The 20130-nt window shown below is 37.5% G+C and overlaps 1 protein-coding gene across 3 annotated transcripts in view; it reads right to left on the reverse strand.

The window, feature by feature from the left end:
• The window catches only part of gbe1a (glucan (1,4-alpha-), branching enzyme 1a), a 114453-nt gene that overhangs the window by 83321 nt on the left and 11002 nt on the right, over nucleotides 1-20130 (reverse strand). For all 3 annotated transcript variants that reach the window (XM_079600674.1, XM_079600672.1, XM_079600673.1), the window contains exons 2-4: nucleotides 15068-15237; nucleotides 5584-5699; nucleotides 606-731 (exon numbers count right to left, since the gene is read on the reverse strand). In XM_079600674.1, coding sequence (XP_079456800.1) covers nucleotides 606-731; nucleotides 5584-5699; nucleotides 15068-15237 — 412 coding nt within the window. The remainder of the gene's footprint in view (nucleotides 1-605; nucleotides 732-5583; nucleotides 5700-15067; nucleotides 15238-20130) is intronic.

The raw sequence follows: 20130 nt of genomic DNA on the forward strand, positions 1-20130 counted from the left end.
AACTGTATTTCGCAACACTTTTTGTTTCTGGAACATCAACTAACATCACTAATCACTCGGTGAGTTGCACAGTTTAGAAAAATAATGTTAAAGGTTGTTTTAATGACATTTTCGGACATGCCCATTGACTCCAATGTTAAATGGGTCCATGGCCAATTCTTTTATAGTCAAAAACTCGAGAGAGGAACCATTGTCAAAAAAATGTTGTCCACCACTCTTGTTCATCCAAAACAAACTACAATATAGACTCAAGGTGTTAAATACCGGAATTATCCTTTAAGAAAATGGAAAGAAAAATCCTTTCTTAGAAAGAAAGGAGCAGGTGTGGTGAAACTGGTTACTCTTGGTTCTTGAAAGCAGCGATGATGACCGGTGTGACGTACTGTACGGTTCTCCACTGAACTTCTGCAGGGTAAAACTCTAATAGGTTAAACCATGCCAGAGCCAGTTTAACATTTTTTTTTACAAAGTTTGAAAATCCAATGCGGTCCAAATTGACCCCAACAAAATAGGAGGGTGATAAAGTGTCTTGAAAAATTGCTCAGAATGATTATATTGTGTATATTCTTCTATATTTGTACATAAAATCTAGGGTGTACACTCACCTGGTATGGTTGTGGAGGGTCCCAGTGGGTCCAGTCATATGTGACTGAATCCAGCATTTTTGTGACATATTTGGCCCAAGGAGAGATCCGAAACAGATATTCACCTGTTTTAGTCAGGACCACAAGCTACAGAGAGAAATGACAAATTTGACACCTTGAAATACATTTTAAAATGTATTCGAAAACGAGAAGGGGTTTATCCTATTCAATAAACTTATATATATTTTATTCTTCAAGGTTCATTTGATGCATTGAATTAACCAAAAGTGTAAGTAAAAAGTCTAAAGACATTTATAATGAAAAATTGTATTATATTTCAAACAAACGCTGTTCTTTTGAACTTTCTATTCATCAAATAAAAATAAAAACATGTATTATTGTTTCCACCAAAATATTAAGCAACATAATATGAATGATTTTATCATTGATAAGAATAATAAATGTTTCTTGAGCACTAAATCAGCATATAAGAAGGATTTCTGAAGGATCATGTGACACTGAAGACTGGAGTAATGAAGATGCAAATTCAGCTTTTCCATTACAAGATTGAATTACATTTTTAAATATATTAAAATAGAAAATGGTTCATAATAATTATATTTTCCAAATTTGCATATGTTTACTATATTTTTGATAAAAATAAATAAATAATTAAAATGCAGCTTTGGTGAGCATTAAAGACGTCTTTCAAAAAACATTAAAAAAAACTCCAACCCCAAACTTTTGAACGGTAATGTACGCACGCACACACACACACGTTTGTAAAAAAATATTTAAATGCTGTATATTATGCAAAACACATTTTCCAGGAAATTAAATCTGGTGTTCCCGTGTGTTGCTAGTTTCCTGTCATGGTTTAAAAGCATAATTTATTACAAAGAAGAAATTGAGGGCTTTTCATTCACATCCTAAAAACAGGTTTAACTGTGCAACATTTTATTAATAATATGACAAAATCAAGATTCCCTATACCACCTCTTTTCATAAGCCTGATTCGCAAAAGCACACACACACGTGGTTCAAGAGGATTCTCCATAGGTGTAATGGTTACCCATCACAAAAAACTTTCTGCATTTTTTTTTTATTCTGAACAAAAAACACAGTTTAGTTTTTTTTTTAAACCCAGTTGGTTAACATGGACACAGAAAGTGTCCCCACAAACCATGTTTATGGTATGGTAACCATGTCATTATACACATTGTGTCCTCCTCATACATAAACCATATATACAATAGCGCGCGCACACACACACACACACACACACACACACACACACACACACACACACACACACACACACACACACACACACACACACACACACACACACACACACACACACACACACACACACACACACGCAGTGGACAGGTGTTTGTTGATGAGAGCTGACAGGGAAGAAGAGAAGAGCAGAAGAAAACAAAGCACTTTAAGAAGTCCATCATTGCTTTCAATCTCTCAGGGGGGCAGCTTGGATATTGTCACAGATCGATAGCCGCTCTGGAGAGACATTGGGGCGGGACGGAACATCCTTAAACCGCTCTGATCGGCTCTGCACAGACTATTACCAAGCTAAGAACACACCACCGCTTTACTGAAATAGCACTGTGCCAAGAAAGAGTGACAGAGTAAGATAGAGAAAGAGAGACAACTTGAAGAGTGACTTAGGGTGTGAAGAAGAAAAGGGAGTCTTAGATATTTGCAAAGCTAATCTAAAATGTACAAATAAATATATAATATTTGTCTATATATCCAATACTGAGAAATACCGCTAAACCAGAATTCAAACCAATAATGTAATTTTTTTGCTTAGAATTAATAGAAAAAAACATTGACTTGAAAACACTACCTACACGTGAAACAATATCTACAAATGAGAAAAGCCACTGTAACCATGGAAACATGATAGTCTCCTCAGTAGTAAGGTTTTGCAGGCTGCAGAGACTAGCTAGGTCAGTTATTACTATCCCTCTAGAATGAGTTCATTTGGGATGTTGTATCTTGTAGTGTAAATTAGTAGTGATTTTAGCATTAAAATAGGTTACATTCGAAAAACTATCTTCAAAATGTTTATGCGATGAGTAGCTCATTAATTTTCCTCATGAGTACACGTCCTTCGGGAAACCAACAGCATAAACTGGTGGTCAACAACTGGTCTCCCAGCTCGGCAAAGCAAAAAAAAAAAGCCTCCCTAAAAACCCAGTCTGGCTAGGGTTGAATACCAACGAGACCAGAATAAACCATCTTGTCCAGGTTGGGAGACCAGCTAGACCAGATGAAACCAGCTAAGACCAGCAAACCACTGTTTTTTCAAAATACTTTTTTTATTTTTTCATTAAAACCAAATTATTAAAATCAAATGGAACCAGTTTAGTTTGGAAAAATATGGTAAATACACTGTACTTCTGGGGCCAAGGTTGCTGATTTTTTTTTTTACCTTTGAGTTTTATACAGAGTGAAATGTATTTGTGTTGGCGCCATGTAATTACAGAAGCTGTGTCTGGCAGGTACATTTCTCAGCCGTATAGAGCGGGCCAGACAGGACCATTTATGGATTAGCATGAGTTTAATTTAGAGTGAACGAACAATCTTGTCTGCATTTAGAGCAAGAGTAAAGTTCACCCAGGCACTTTTCATCTTCAACACGGCATCAGACCTTTAATTACATTTCATTCCTATCAGAGCGTCCTCCCTCTGATCTGATCCAGCCTCACATCTCACATGACAATCAATAAGTAAAGGACCTGAAGTGTTAATAGGGCTCCTGGGTAAACATCTGGAAATTTCTGTTTGGAGACGGAGAGATATGAAGGATAAGTTGCTTAGGTTTCTCCCACTTCATGCGTGCGCATACACACACACATACAGGTACACGCATAAGCGCACACGCACGCACACACATACAAATCCTTTCCCACACACTTTCAACAAAAAGAAACCCCTAGAAAACTCTCCTTTCTCCTCACTTCCTTCAGACTCCAGTTAGCAGTGTTTTGATTTCCCCCGAGACGACGACTATACCCCTGAACCAGCTGTCTGGAGTCACTGAGGTATCTCTCAACAAACAGAAGCACAACAAAAAGAATGTACCCACATAGAGAATTAAACATGGTCTTGCAGGAGAGCTTGCTTAGAGATCTCCGAGCCACCCGGGGATCCGTATTGATCACCTTCGGCTGCTAAAAGTCTTTGAGCATCTAGTGTTCCCGGTGTTTTTAAAATGCAATATCACTACACAGGGATCTGAAATATTCATGCTTGAATAAATGAGGTTCGGTCTTGTTGGTGCCGGCAAAAAAAAAAAAAAAAGCTGAGTTGATTTTAACTAACGCTTACAGCAGGTTTCAAATTCATTTGGCACGCAGCAGAAGGCTGTGTGTGGGAAATGCATTAGGCAACATTGATTAAGGGGACGATGAAAGGGAATCTCATGAAACATTGAGAGTGCATGCTTGAATCTGGAACGTGTGCATGATAGGACTGGGAAACCCTGGCCTCTCTTTTACCACATGCTTAGAGTTTCACACTAAATCAGGTCTACTGATAAAACACTCATGATCGTCATTGAAATGCTAAAATGAATTAATGAGTAATCACTGTCGTTTTTTCCTATTGTGAATTCTATAAATGAGGTTGAAGGCTGAATAATTATCTATACTGATGAGCCAAAGCATTATGCCCGGTCACAGGTGGTTATTGAATAATTAAAAGAATAAAATAAAATCTTAAAGTCCCCCTGTAGTCAATCATTTGATCCCTTACAAGTCATCTTTGATCATCAAAATTACATACCGGTTTTTAATAAAAATAATTACATATTACATATTTAAATAAAATTCTTCATGTCTTAAAATAGCTTGAATGTAACTCTACACCCTTGCCTCATTTAGTATATGTTGTTCTATGAATATGCAAATTAGCCCTGCCTCCACTCACTCACGCTAGCTCAGAGATCCACTCGTTGATGATCACGCGGTGACGTGATTGGTTACAAGATAGTTTGTGACGCCACCGATTTCAAACCGCGTTTTTGGTTCACTGCTCTTTTCAGGAGGAAATACATATAGCAATACTTGTTGACTGTTGACTTTTGAATTTCACATGGTTTGTCTTAAAGCATATTAAAAACATCACATAGAGATAAACAATATTAAAAACTTGATTTTCACCACAGGTGATGATGGTAAAGGAAATCTAAATGTAAAAATTAATTTAAAAAATAATATCAAACATTAACCATATCATACATCATACAATAACAGACATGGTACTGTTACAGTACAGTATATTGTGCATCCCTAACGAGACTTACTAATATTGTAGCTATGAAAACAACTGTCTTCAAAACACACCCAGGTACAAATGACTAGAAGTGAAAAATGAACTGTAGTTGATCTGAGCTCAGCTGAAGCAGAACTAATGTGATCGGATCAACCTCCGGTGTCCGGCAGAGTCAGGGTGCTTCAAAACCCATAACGTGGCACTGCGGCAAACTGTGCAGGACATGTGTACCCCGCCAACTTTGGCAAGTGGGAACTTGTTGGGCACTCAATGTCCCCATCTGCTACCTCTTCCCATCAACCCCAGATTAACCCTGAGAGCCAAGTCAAGCAGCTTTGCCCCACAAATGCCACCCGAACCTGCCAATGACCATCTACTAGGACACAAAGAGCCAAGATCCCGTTCTGCTTTAGCAGAGCGGCTAACAGCTCCTAATCGGGCTGAAGAGACACACAGCCTCTCACTAATCCAAATGTTACCTCACAAGATGCGAAACTGCAGCCCACAGAATAGATTTTAAATTCTAGAATTCAACCCTCCAGCATCTGACCATCACAAAGAGCTACAACTTTTCAAATCACATTTGCACCTCAGACGAGATGCACCATAGATGTTCATGTTGATATAAATTGTTTAATCTAATACAATTATAACAAGCAGGATGTAATATAACATGATGTGATGATGTGTTTGGTACCTTGAGTTTGGTCAGGTGCTTGATGACAGGAGATTTGTCCACTTTCGGAGAGAGGTATAGTTCCCATTTTCCAAACTCTTTCTGCGTGAAAGGGTGAGACTGTTTTTCCCAGGAGTCTGAAGGAAAACATATTTAATTATTAATTGACAGTGACCTATTTTTAGTAATTTGGCATTATGCTTTTGAAATAAGGCATTTTGATGCTTTGCTGGAGCGGTCTTTCCAGCAGGAAAAGCTATGGAACTAACTGGAATAGGATTTGCGACTGGAACTTCAGAATCCAATATGGCTGCTCAATGTAGAAACAGCAATAAAACAGTAGTAAAATTATTGTTTATTAGCAATTCTGTCTCAAACTCAGTGGTGCACACAGAACTATCAAACCTTATCTTTTGGGCATGACACTTTGAAAGTATCTGTGCAAAATACCACTTTTATATGATGTGTTTGTATTCCAAAAGAGCAAGCACAACAGGTTTGCCTGAAGGTGTCCATCTTAGTTTTCTGATCTGTGTGAAGAGGTAAACGGAACACACTATTAGGCATATGTTCCTGTCTATGTAAACAGTATAACTTGCAAAACTACCCACATTGCACCTGGGTCAATATTATGGTAAACTGCAGATGTGTTTCCACAGGCCTCTTGTTAAGTGCCTTCTTTTGTAGAATCCTTTCATACAGGTGTTATGAAGAGCTCTTGATATGGTTGACTAGTGCACCTTTACTCTGTTCTTGAAATCCATAGCTCCTCAAAGTGATTGTTGGCCTTTTTGTGACTGGTCTTACATGTTTTTTAACATGTAACATGTTTCTTTCTTGATACACACTTTTCCAGGAAGTATCTGGACAAGTAACTTGAACTTGTATGAATGAGTGAGTGAATGGGTGAATGTGAGGCAATATTGTAAAGCGCTTTGGAGGCCATTGGGACTGTGAAAGCGCTATATAAATGCAGTCCATTTACCAACTTGGACTCTTAGATGTTGTGCACTTATCTTAATTTTTGCATTTTCAGGAAGTCGTTAAACTAAATTGCTAAAATACTAATTTAGCTAGCATAATGCACTGTAATTAAATATTAGCTTGGAATTGCGAAATTGGCAAACCTTGACCTCTTGAGGAACACCACTCCAAACACAGGAACCCACTTCAAATGGAATATTTCACATGATTGAAATGTCACATGATACAGCCAAGCTATAGACTTACAAAATAAAAGTCAAATAAAAGTTTAGACAGTGCCTGCACCTGTACAAAGGAAATATAAAATATTACAATTGTTCACAGGCATGTGAATGTTGTCATGTAATATGTACAAGTTTCTGAGTTTATTGATGAATTTGGAACCGCATACTAGCTAGCAAACTATACGCTTTCTATAGTAAAAGTAGTATATGCTAGTATGCTATTCAGCATCTGTGTTTGGTCCATGTCCTTCCAAGTAAGGCCACCAGTTACCAAAATGTTTCTTTTTTTTTCTTCAAATTTAGTAAATGCTAGTCCAAACTAAATACTTCTGTTAATAGTATATTATACAATTCATTTAAGACTAAATTGTCAGTGCTTACACTGATTATTACTGTACATTTCAATGCAGGATTACAGATTCAGTGAAAACTTGCTAAGAATCTGGAGGCACAGTATATTTACATACCCCTTAAAAGCAACTCCATTCATCCATGGCTTCAACAGCTGAATAAATGTGTAGGCAGAGACTAGTGAAAATGCAGAGCGCTGTACAGCAGCTGACTTTACCAACTCCCTCAGACTGTTCATTCAGTTTCTGGGAAAAAAGCCACGCAAGACTGTGTGACCCCTCTCAAAGCACAGAAAAGAGACACTGATTTGTTGTGGATAATTTCTGTCGTTCTGCCCTGTACGCCTCTGTGTATCTCTTTTCACATTACATACTCTAATGGATAGCAGAAAGAGAATATAAATAAATAAATCAATAAAGGACCAGCGCCAGTGCAATATACCACCTGCAGCCCCCCCCCCCGACGCAGATCAAGACCGGCTCCCCCAGACCCAAATTTCTCTCTCTTTTCTCTTTCAAACTCCGCATTCCCACTGTGAAATTGAAACCATATAATATGAGCCATGTCAAAACGCAATCTCACGCCAAATTGGAAGTTGGGATTTCCTATGACACCGCCTCTGGGTCTCAGAGAGAGATAATTACAAAAAGGCAGAGGGATAAATAGAAAAGGGAAGGATGTGATAAAGGTGGGGGATGGTCAGGGAGGAAAGGGGCCGCTGGTCATACGGTTATAAGTAGTGTCACAGAGAGAGGGGAGACAACATTTTGCTGCGATCTAGAATTGTAGTAAACAACTTCTTTCCCCAGAGGGAACGATGTGCCCTTTTCACCCGACTGTATGGAATCACTAACTCCAAGAAAGGTGTGTACGTATCCATAACACTCTCACACACACTCACTCAGTACTCCCTGATGGAGTACATCTGAACTATGCGTTTGTATTTTAAAGCAGTTCTCTTAGTTTATATTTACTGGCAAAAAGTACCATGATATGTGTTTTTTGCACATTGTACAATTATATTATCAATCATGTATTAATAAATAATCATAATACTATTCCATGGTTATATTTGGTAAGGCAATTGTTCGATGTCATGATACCAAAGTACACACACACACACACACACACAATTTTATTTTATTGCACAAAATACAATCACAATTTTTAAATCTAAAGCCACAACTGAAAAATAAAATTAGAAATTTAAAATAGAATTAGAAACAGAATTACATGAAACAAAGCTGGATTTGTACAAAATAAAGTGGAATTATCCAAAGAATTAGATAAATGAAGTTATGAGAAATAAAATCTGATTTGTGAGATATAAAGTCAGAATTAAGTTACATACACTTTATTTCGACAGTCCCCTTTAGACATTCTAACTAGAAGTAAATTTGCAACTACATGTCAACTAACTATCATTAATTTGCAAGTGTTTGTCAAGTGTTAGATATTTAGCAGACAGTCTACTAATGAGAGTCAGTTGACATGTAGTTGCAAAGTTACTTATATCGAAATAAAGCGTTACCCAGAATTATCTTTTGTATTTGTTATGCTTCAGTGATGGAATCCAGCATTCATGCACAGCTCACTGCAAATAAATATAATCATAACCAAAAGTAGTTGAAACATAACCACACGGTCAAATTGTCATTAACCATCTACACAGTCCTTTCTACCGATAAAAAAAAAATATATATATATATATATATATATCTCAATCACAAAACCCTTGTCTGACCAAAGGACTGCCAAACTATCGATCAGGTGCTGGAATGAGTCAATAACACAAGCTTAATGAGGAAGCTGCTGAGATACAAAGACAACACTATGAAAAGAACCATGAACTAGCTAATCATTCACTCCTTATCATCAATTATCATTTTAAAAGGTGCTTCAGGCTTTGAGATCAATATTCTCTTCAAGGCATGTAAGCAGTGTATTAAGAGAAGGCTTTGAGGGAGGATCTGCGTCAATATGCATCATGTCTTCCAGCTATAATCGATAATTGCTGAAACGCCATAAGTGGAGCACCAGGAATAAGCTTCATGTTTGTGAGCACATGCACATGAAGTATAGATATGTATAGGAATGAGAAGAAAAATCAAGTATAGAATCAAGAGTTGGGAGTTTTTAAAGGTCATACTCTGAGGACCCGGTTTCCCCGTAACAGCCCGCGGAGCACAACACAACTCTCAATTAGAAGAAGTCTGAAGCTGGCCAGAGGCAATAAGACATCTGCTGCATTTTTCTAGTTGCACTCTCATTCCCTGAGGACTTCCGATTAAGCACAGAGACGAGCAGATTTGGGAGAGAGGAGTAAAAAGAACGCATTGGGACGTGGCCCACTGGTGTTTGGACTATTGAGAGTCAGATCAAACACTGATAGTTAGCAATCACTGAGCAGATAGACACTATTTGAACTATGTTGTGTTGTAAATCCTTTACCTAATTTGGTGTTCCCAGTCAAAAATGATTGGCCTTTTAAATTGCTTGAAAATCTCTCATTATGCTATATTAATCACCAAATATTGGATTAAATCTTTTTGTTAACTTGATTTATTTTAATCAACACAGGTTTTGCATTTCTTTTTGGAAGGGATTGATCATTGGCCTCATTGATCTGAGCTTATGCACTTCATTGCTTCAGTGAAATGAGGTTGCTCAAATAAGGTGCATAAACTCAAATCATTGTTGATGAAAAGATTGAATCCAATATTTGGACTTAAAGCATAAAAGATTTACAAGCATTTTTTGTAGGTCGTTTATATGTGATTGGGAAGACCACAAGTGTCAGGTGAAAACATTAACTATTTTTTTCGGGTATCCTCTCCGGGTCAAAACGATAACACAACACAACTATCACTAGCATATATTACACACTTACCTGCTAGATTAACTGATTGACATAACAAAAACAGTGAAAGCGAATAGGCTTATATGTATTCAAGTAGCGGTTCATCCAAAAAAGTCAAAAATTTCAAGTCTTCTGACACAAGACAGCATTGAGTTGAACTTGAGAACCGAATCAGTCTGATTTGGAAACAGATTGAAATTTAAGTCATTATGCATTCCAAGAGTTAAACAAGATAAGCAGATCATGTCTTTTTTTATTTTCTTCTTTTTTGGGGGCGAATTAATCATTCAGACTGGTTGTGTCTTGTGTGAATCACATGTGACAAGCAGACCAAGATGTAAGTGATTATTCAGCTAGTCAGTGAGCTGAACTTTAAAAATAGTTTGATTTGTGAATTCGGACCAGTTTTATGAACCAAGTATACCGGTAACAAACAGAACACATTTTAAGTCATTATTCTAATCTGAGGCAAACAGCCATTATTAAATTAAGTTATTATTAAATTGAAGTCATTATTCACTCTGTTAGCTAGACTTGCGAGTTGTACGAGTCATTCAGACCGTTTTGTGAACCAGACAAACCAATTAAATGATTGACTCAAAAGAATGATTAATTCACAAAATCGAACATTGCTACTTCCTTCATCAACATGCTTTTTTTTTTTCATTGGGTTTGGAACAACATGAGGGTGAATAAATACAATACAAATATGTGTCCTTCTGTTTTATGTGAGTGAGCAGAAAACCTGAAAGCTTTCTTTTTCAAGAAAGACATTGTCACACCTTTCCGTCAGCCAAAGGAGAGAAGGTCGGAGGGAAGGACCAGACAGGAGAGCAGACACAGAGCAGCTTTCAAACAGGAACTTTAAGATCTCTTCCTGACAACGTGAACTGACACAAAGCGGTCCCTTTCCTTTTGGCCAACTCTTCTCAGGGACTACAGGCTGACTCCACTGACAGAATATGTGATCCGTGAGCTCAGAACAGGTATCAGATGTTCCCTCTCCTGCATTTGACAGCTAAGAGCTTCACTCTGAGATACAAGGACAGCAACGGGTCAAAACAGACGGAGGCTTAGCGGGAAGAAAAAAAAGAATGAAAAACAACTTCAACTCAAAGTTTCCAACAACAACTACCCTCTCAAAGGAAGAAACTGAGCTCTGAGGCAGAGCACGAAGTATTCGTTGAGATGCTTCACTTGTGAGAAAACAGAGGCACAAGCGCAAGGTGAAGGAAACACAAACGGTAAAGAAAGACGCTCTCAGCAAAAGAAGGAGAATAAAATATTAAATGGTGAAAAGCGAGAATCCCGCCAAAATACTAGCAGTGCTCCCTCAGCGTAGGGTTTATGTTGTGTGTTTGCGGTTTGTAGAAGCCGAGCCAAATAGGAGTTATTACCCAACACTAAAAACTAAAACCAAAAGCATTTCATTTAGAAAAGGTACTTTCATAAAACTCATACAGTGGTTAAAAAACAAACTGAAACAATGAACTACAACAACAAGAAATATAATCAAAGAATTTGACAAAACACAATAGACTAAAACACAAAAGACTTAAACAAAACTTAACTAAAACTACGTGACAAAACTGAAGTAAAATAATAATAGAAGGATCCTAATCATTAAGTAAATAACATGGCTTGACCTGAAATGTGTCCAGAACAATAGGATTTACCTGTAACTAAAAAAATCCCTACATTTTTTGAAAATAGTATTACCACCAATAACAAAAACAAACCGAAATAGTGGTATAATACCACACAATCTATAATCTCATTCAACTACTAACTGCACTCCTCTTTGTTGAACTTAATCTTTCTCCTTCAATTCATTCACTGATATTTTGTTTCATATAATATTCCTGTCCCTCTTCCTACACATTCTGCCGTTTCTTTTTTCTGACAGTTATTCAAGTAACACTGAAGCAGAAAGCTTTGAACATCATACATCAAAGTTTCCTCATGCATGTTTCATGCCTAATGCACATATGCAACCATCTGGATATGAAGATGGGAAAGACACTAAGAGGGAAATTCACTAAATTAATTGTGCCCACAGTATTTTTGTAGTTTATGTCAGTGGTTTTCAATCCTGGTCCTGGGGACCAACAACCACTCTGCACATTTTGTACGTCTCTCTTATCTGACACACTCAGTTCAGTTCATAGAGCTCTCACCTATGAGCTGATGATCTAAATGTAGGTCTGTTAAATAAGGGAGACATACAGTACAAAGTGTGCAGATTGGTGGGTTCCCGGGACCAGGATTGAAAACCACTGGTTTATGTACACATGCTGTCTGCTTATTCAATAATGAGCCTCATTTACGCGTTAGCTCTGAAAAGAATGACAATGACGTCTAAGAATACACAATATATTAGTACCATACTGGTTACTGGCCATATTAGAGATATTTTTTAATAATATTGGTCAAATACAATATACAATTCAAAAGTTTGGGGTCAGTAAGATATATATTTTAAAATAAATTAATTTTATTCAGCAAGGCTGCATCAAATTGATCAAAAGTGACAGTAAATGACATTTCTAATGTTACAAAAGGTTTATATGTCAAAGAATCCAGAAAATAAGTTTCACAGTTTCCATAAAAATATTAAGCAGCAACACTGATAATGATAAGAAACGTTTCTTGAGCATCAAAACAACAAATTAGAATGATTTCTGAAGGATCATGTGACACTGAAGACTGGACTAATGCTGAAAATTTAGTTTTGCCATCACAGGAAAAATGTACATTTTAAAATATATTAAATTAGAAGATGGCTATTTTCAAATGAAATAATATTTCACAATATTACAGTTTTTACTGTATCCTTTATCAAATAAATGCAGCTTTCCTCAGCATAAGGGACTTCCTTCAAAAACATTACAAAATCTTACTGACCTCAAATTAACATAAATTCAGTCTCCTCGTGAACCTTTAATGATTCGCAAAGTTAACAAAGAATTATGCATAGTTTGTATACGACAGATGACTTTCTTTTCTTTGTGTAAACGAAGCTTGGATGAAGTTTGTCAAATAGGGCAATCAATCGATCTCCGACACGCTTTCCCACCAGGGCATCAGTTCAATTCTCAGACACAATGCTGACGTTTGGCAGTCAAGACATCGCAAACTGCAGGATGTGTTCCTGTTACTTCAAGATTAGAAGGAAATTTAGCTTTATCTTGAACCCTGCCTCTATAACAGAAAACAAACCGGCTTTTAATGGAGTAAAACTTAACAACAGAACATCAGTCCAACTCCCTCTTCCTCTCTGTCTCTTGACGTCTCTAAAAGAACAATACTGTCAGACTACATGTAAACAATCCAGACAAGCACACAATTGGCAGCGCACATCATTACGGCTTAATACATCACTCAATGCAAGCCCCGCAGATTTCTCGCCCTGCAAACGCGAAGAGCATTTCAAGCATTAGCGGCCTAAAATTAAAGCCTGTTTCCTTGGCAACAATAAACCGCTTTTACTTTGCTTCGTAGATCTATCCATTAAAAAGGGTTTGCACCCAGAGGTGTAGTGGTAAAAAAAGAGGTGGGTAAACTATAAATTCTGGTGGTGGTCACCAGGTAAGGTGGGCCACTGCCTACCGGTGTATGTGTATCCTGATGACATCGCTATAGGCTATCATTTGATGGTACTACCAAGGGTATCACTGGTTGTTCCCTCATCATATAGGTCACACAATCACTATTCAATTTATACATTAATCTAAGTTCTTGTTAAAGAGACTCAAGAAGGAAAAATATGTTTGAAATCTATAAAGTTTACTAAATGACAAAACAAAAATATTTAAAAGAGATAGAGAGGGAGGCTTATATCCAGGGTTTCCAATGCAATGCACTTGTGCAAAACGAAAACGGTTGTTGTATTTTTAAAACGTTGACCAACAAAATTTTAATTTGAACTGTAGGCTACACCAAATGTTGCGCAAAAAAATAAATATAGAATAATTTTTGACTTATTGCCCCTTTATTAAACATTATAGAGAAATTAGAAAGTATAGAGTATTTTAAGTTGTTTCACTGTTGATAGGAAAAAGCAAGTGTTCGCGCCCGCGCCTCCGTGCCATGAAGTGCGCACTCCACACTCCCCGCCACAAACCCTTGGATATGCGTCAAAATCTTGTGTTTATTTGTGATAATCTTAGCCCTGTATTACTATTGTCTAACCCGTATTATGAATGACATTTGACGAATTGCTTTGTTCCTTTTTTGGATAAAAGCGTCTTCTAAATATGTAGCCTAGTAAATGTTATAATAATGATGAGAATTATTATTATTATTTGCGTACACGGACCCCAAACACACCGCGTCTTCTAAGTCAGGTGACTGTAAATGCGCAAAAACTGTTTCCATTGCAGTTTTGCGAAATATTCCTTTTATTCCGATATAGACGTGTTTCCATTGTATTTCCATTGTAGTATTTTCAAATCGCATTTTCAATCTGCGCAATTTGAAGGGTAATGCAAACGCGGCTACTATGCAGCGCAATATGAACGACTTCGTCTTAGGTTTAACAACCTATGAAACTAATAATGAACAATATGAAACTAAAACGACATAAGCTTAATTTAAAATGGCTAAGGAACTATAGGCTATTTAGAGGTGGATAAACGCACTTTGGAGGTGGGTAAACGCTATTTCCGAATTTTGGGAGGTGTGCAAACGGCGTTTACGTGCGTTTAGCCTCCACTACATCCCTGTTTGCGCCTGAATGTGACAGGCAGGTAGCCTGGTTGACACCAGACCCTTCTCAGTTGTAACTGAGACTGGGGAAGGTTCATTCACAGCCCATTTCCAATGGGGCATCACCAACGTACATCGCTCAAATCCCTTTGGGCGCAATTGGATAGACCTAAAACCAATCAGAACGATCATCATTGTGTAAAGCCCGTCTCAACGTTAGTGTTTCGTGCCTTGATTTGGAAAAATTGGAAATGGGCTTGAATGGGCTCTTGGCTAGACGGACTTGCAGAGCAAATCTCAAATTTGCCGGAAGTTCGTCAGGGTTTTCCCAGGCTAACAGGCAGGGGTCTCTGAATTACAGTATTGTGGTGATGCTTACTGAAATCCCCAGTTAGGAAGACGGCCTCTGCTCCCGGGGCCCATTCCCTAAGGACCAGACCGTTGTCGGATCGCCGCTGAATTCCGAAGTACTGGTAGCTCAGTGTGAAGCGATCGAAGGTCCCTTCCGCCTCCTCCAGCTGTGCCAGATGCTCTGCAAACCGCTTGTATCTGAAGACACAACAGAGAGAAAGATAGAAATATACAGAGAGAACAGACATAGACAAAGACATTATGGTCTCGAGAATTTCTCACCCTTCCATGAACCAGCGTTCTACAACTTCAGACAGTTGTTCTTCTTAGTTCACATAGGAGATCACTCAAATTCAGCTTTCTCTGTCAGCTTTACATCACAGAGAAACTTTTATTTTAAAGTTATTTTGCACAGAAGTTCCAGCTAATGAGTCACAGGTGCAGAGATACACACATGGCTCTTTTCAATAAAGTTTGTTGTACTGACACACAAGCGCTAACACACACAGTGATTAAAAGAAGAGTTTGTAGCCTTTAGAAAGGGTTTTCAAAGGAGTTTCTTGCTCTTCTGCTCCCTTAATCTTGTGGCTTTCACTGAAAATATGTGATAAAATTGATACGCATCGCAGACAAACTCGGGTGTTATTTAGGAAGGCTGGGTACTGACACGTTATGATTCTGGGTTAAGAGAATGTATTCACTAACTAGAATGACATCACTAACCCTAAAATTTACATAAACCCCGCCCCGGGAACACGCAGTCCATATTGAGAAGAGGAAGAGTTGTTGTAGTAGAGCACGTTTGTGAGTCTGCTCAAGTTTTAACATGCAATACAGTAAGTAACACAAATGCAATAGCATTTCCCTCTGTAGGCATCTTACAACAGTTCCCACACGAGCGATTTTATGGGTTATCATTACAGAATATTTTTGATCAAAGACTTGAAGATAGTTAACTCCACATCAGCAACAAATTCATCAACTAACCATTCAGAAACGTCCTGTTGCATTCTACATGTTGTCACTTCTTATTGAGTCTCTCCATCTTTGTCTGACTCCAGTTTAAACTTAAAAGGCAGAACAGTTTCTGACATTTTAGATCTTGTCTGTGTGAGGTAATCGAAGCTGCTTACACACACACACACACACACACACACACACACTCTTGAAGCTCCACCCTCTGAGTCGGGAGCAGCAGCTCATTTGCATTTTAAGGGACACACACAAAACGATGCATTTTTACTGATCCTCAAAAAGGGACAACTTTATCTGTGGGGTATTTTGAGCTAAAACTTCACATGTGACATCAGAGACTTATTTTACATCTTGTAAAAAGGGGCATTTACCACCCCTTTAAGTAAAGTTACTTCATGCGTAATTGAAAACAGTTATTGGGAATTGTCAAGGTCATGTAGGCTAACTGAAAAATTTAAGTTATGTGAATTTGACTTCCATATAACACATTTTTTTCAATTACGAATTAAGTTTATTTACTTAATTTTGAGGCAATGGGTTTCCTCACTTTTTAAGTTAAGTCAGCTGATCACTTACACTGTATCTGTGAGAGAAAGCTGTGAGGGCACGAATAACGCAGCACAAGGGCTGAATTAATTCGTGCCTGTAATAATTTAATGTTAATATATTTTAACGCAATGAATTGTTCAATTCAATTCTTAGTATTATACATTTATTTTTGACGAAACAAACGATTAAAAAATTCACGATTAAAAAAATCCACGTTTCAAGGATTTGTAACTGAAGCATCGAGAAAACGTATGAATCGTTAAACCACTTGAGAATAGATTAAAATCGACAAATCTATATATTTTTTAACCTAGTCCTATTATTTCAGGATGACAGACCAGAAAGTGGATCAAATTTAGAATTTGTGGACATGTGTTCTTAATGTTGACTAAATTAAACCCCAATTCATCAAATCTCAGACTGATTTGTTAAAATGTATTGTAATGTCTGAAAAAGAAAAACAAAGCATCAGCTGATGAAATCTTAATTGTGGCTTGACATTTTCAAGTATTTTTTCTAGCACGACACTGTTCGTATCTGCTCGTTCAACTGGAAAATGAGCAGAGATCTGTGTCTTCCTCGGTGCTGTTAATTGACGTTTCTACCTGATAGACTCTAATTGTCCTAACGCTTAATGGCACATCGGTCTCTGGTTAAGTGGCTTAATGCACTTTCTTATTTTGAACAATTAGAGCAATATTTTGTTTGTGAATTTCCCACTTCATGCTGCCACAGACAAATTCAGAATTAAATCTCAAATGATGAAATGTGAAGTTAACTGGTTTAGAAAATAATTTTGTTTTAGGAAAATAGTCAAAAGAGCAATACCCATAAAGCAATAGCTGACCCAAACAGAGCAGTCTGACAAAAATCTGGACTAAGACTAAGTCCACTTAGTCATAGATGTTTGGACTGTGACAAAATAATCACAGCTATGTCAAGTAATCACGATCAGGCAGTTAATAATCTGACACCTAAGTGTAGTGAGACACTATGTAAAGACAAAAAAGGATAACTATTCTACATATTCCCTTTGTTTGCCATTTGCCATGCTTGCCCATCCATTTTAAATGGCGTATAACTGAGGTAAAAGAGTGTGAGACCTCTGAGCTTGAGCTGGAGTTTAGATGTAAAGAGTGCTGGCCCCAGCTGGGACTTCTGTGTGCATATTCATGGCAGTTTTAGGAATAATTACCGATGGGAATCGCTCATTTGGGTTCCTCTGGGAGTTTAAAGTGCTCATTAAAACTTGAGGAACAACAGGGTGATGGGTGCCGTCAAGTGGCCTCTCAAACACTGCTCTTAATCACTTAGAGAGAGCGAACAAGAGGCATGGGGAAAGAGAAAACACAGACCGACAAAAGGAAAAACAGACAGAATCTCTTACTGGCGATTCCCAGATAAACATAAACGACCAAACCGCTCGACCGATTACCGGTTTGACAGTTAACAGCCACAGTCACAGATGTACAGTCACAACCTGCCAGGTGAATGAGCAAATCTAATCGCCTAGCTTTCCTGGACTGTGACAATCGAAAAACCTGACGTTTATAGACTGCTTTTATGGAATAGCTGACAAAAGAAGCAGAATTAATTTCCCACAAAGCTGCAGAAAAGAAGAAGAAAGCTTTGAAAGTGGTTATTTCAAGGCCTTAAGACCGAGTTAGTTCTGATGGGCCGCACACTGAGATCCATGAGGCTTTTTTTAGATGTCTGTCAGTCCAGCTGGATGTACAAAATGGAAAATATGACCCCCGTAGAGCAGCCGGAGCAACTTAATCACCCCATGAACAAATCCTTTCAGCAAGCCATCACTTACTCAGTCCGGTGGTCAAACGGACTCGAGCTCTGAAAGAATCGGTGCTCAGTTCGGCCCTGCTGGAGGCGCAGAGGAGATGGAGGGGACGTGAGAAACGCTGCAGCCTGCCATTGCGGATATAATAACAAGCTTTCTGCCGTTCAGTAATAACAATGATTCAAGGTGGCCAGGAGCAACAAAAAAAAGAGGTGAATGCTGCTCCGGTTAGTTTTAAAAGAGGCTACACTTGACCACTCGATCCTATGCTCTTGAAAGCACGTTTTGGAGAACGGCCACGCTCATTGAACGGGGACGCCTCGGAGGGTGAGCGTGGGGAGCTCGAGAGAGATTGTTAGAGGAGCGAGGGCGCTCACGCATGTCTCATCTTCTACGCTAACAGCCCCGGGGTGAGCTGACTCATCATGACACAGCGCTTTTTCGCACAGATAGCTCACTTACACGTGGATGAAAACACACGGCAGCAAACACCTCATTTCTGCCCCTGGCGTCCCTGCGTGACCATAAAAGAATCACAGAGGGTCTTTCACAGCTTTAGAGGCTCTCTTGTGTACACCCAGAGGCGTCAAAACCCAAACTCAAAAGCGTAGTTTAGCTTTGGAGTGGAACGAGGTAAACAGGGACTCAAGAGAAACAGGAAGTGCTGATGGTTTAATATCTGCAGTGTGAGATGGTAAGCTAAGCGGAATAAGACATAATTTATGTTAAATATTGGTTGTTTCTTTAACTCAGGGCACTTTGTTAAACTTTTTGTTACTTTGCTTTGAAAACTTTTTAGTATGATTAGCAAATCATTTACACTGTTGGTAAGATTTGTTAATGTTTTGAGTCTCTTATCCTCACCAATGCTGCATTTATTTGATCAAAAAATACGGTAAAAAAAATCCCCATTAATATTGTCAAATATTATTACATTTTAAAAAGTTAAATTGTAATTTGTTCCTGTGATGCAAAGCTGAATTTTCAGCATCATTACTCCAGTCTTCAGTGTCACATGATCTGTCAGAAATCATTCAAATGCTGATTTGGTGTTAAATAATAATAATAATTTCTTATCATTATCATTGTTGACATTATCATTGTTACAAAACATTGTTTTGTAATATCATAAATCCCTTTGTCACTTTATTGCATCTTTAATGCAAAATAAAAGTATTAATTTCCTTAAAAAAAGGAAAATGTTCCTGATCCCAAACTTTTGAACGGTTGTGTTTTTTTTGTGTGTGCTACTTTTCACATGTAAAGATACCAATAAATGTTTTACAATTTGGCCCATACTTGCAATCAAAATGTGAAATTGCATCATAAAAATTTATTATTATATGTTTAATTTTTTTTTATAAAATCTAAACAAAGACCATCATCAACTATTTCATATCAACACATTTTTATATTATATTTGAGATTAAAGAAGGTTTATTGTCACGCAGTCAGGAAGTAGTATGCCGTGGAATGAAAAGTATTTTCACTATGGAGTGCGGTTTACAAAAGTACAATAACATTAAAAGGACATACAATTACTTCACTATAAATAACCTGTAAACTATATACTAAGAAGACAAAAAAAAAAGACAGTGGGGATTGGGGGTTAGGGAAATATATATATATATATATATATATATATATATATATATATATATATATATATATATATATATATATATAATAAAATTATGCAAAAAGATTGAAAATATTATTTAATTGAATTAGGGTACATAAAATGCTAGCTAGGCCAAATTAGGCCAAGACAA

This window comes from Phoxinus phoxinus, assembly GCF_949152265.1.
Source record: "Phoxinus phoxinus genome assembly, chromosome: 23".
Classification (NCBI taxonomy): Eukaryota; Metazoa; Chordata; class Actinopteri; order Cypriniformes; family Leuciscidae; genus Phoxinus; species Phoxinus phoxinus.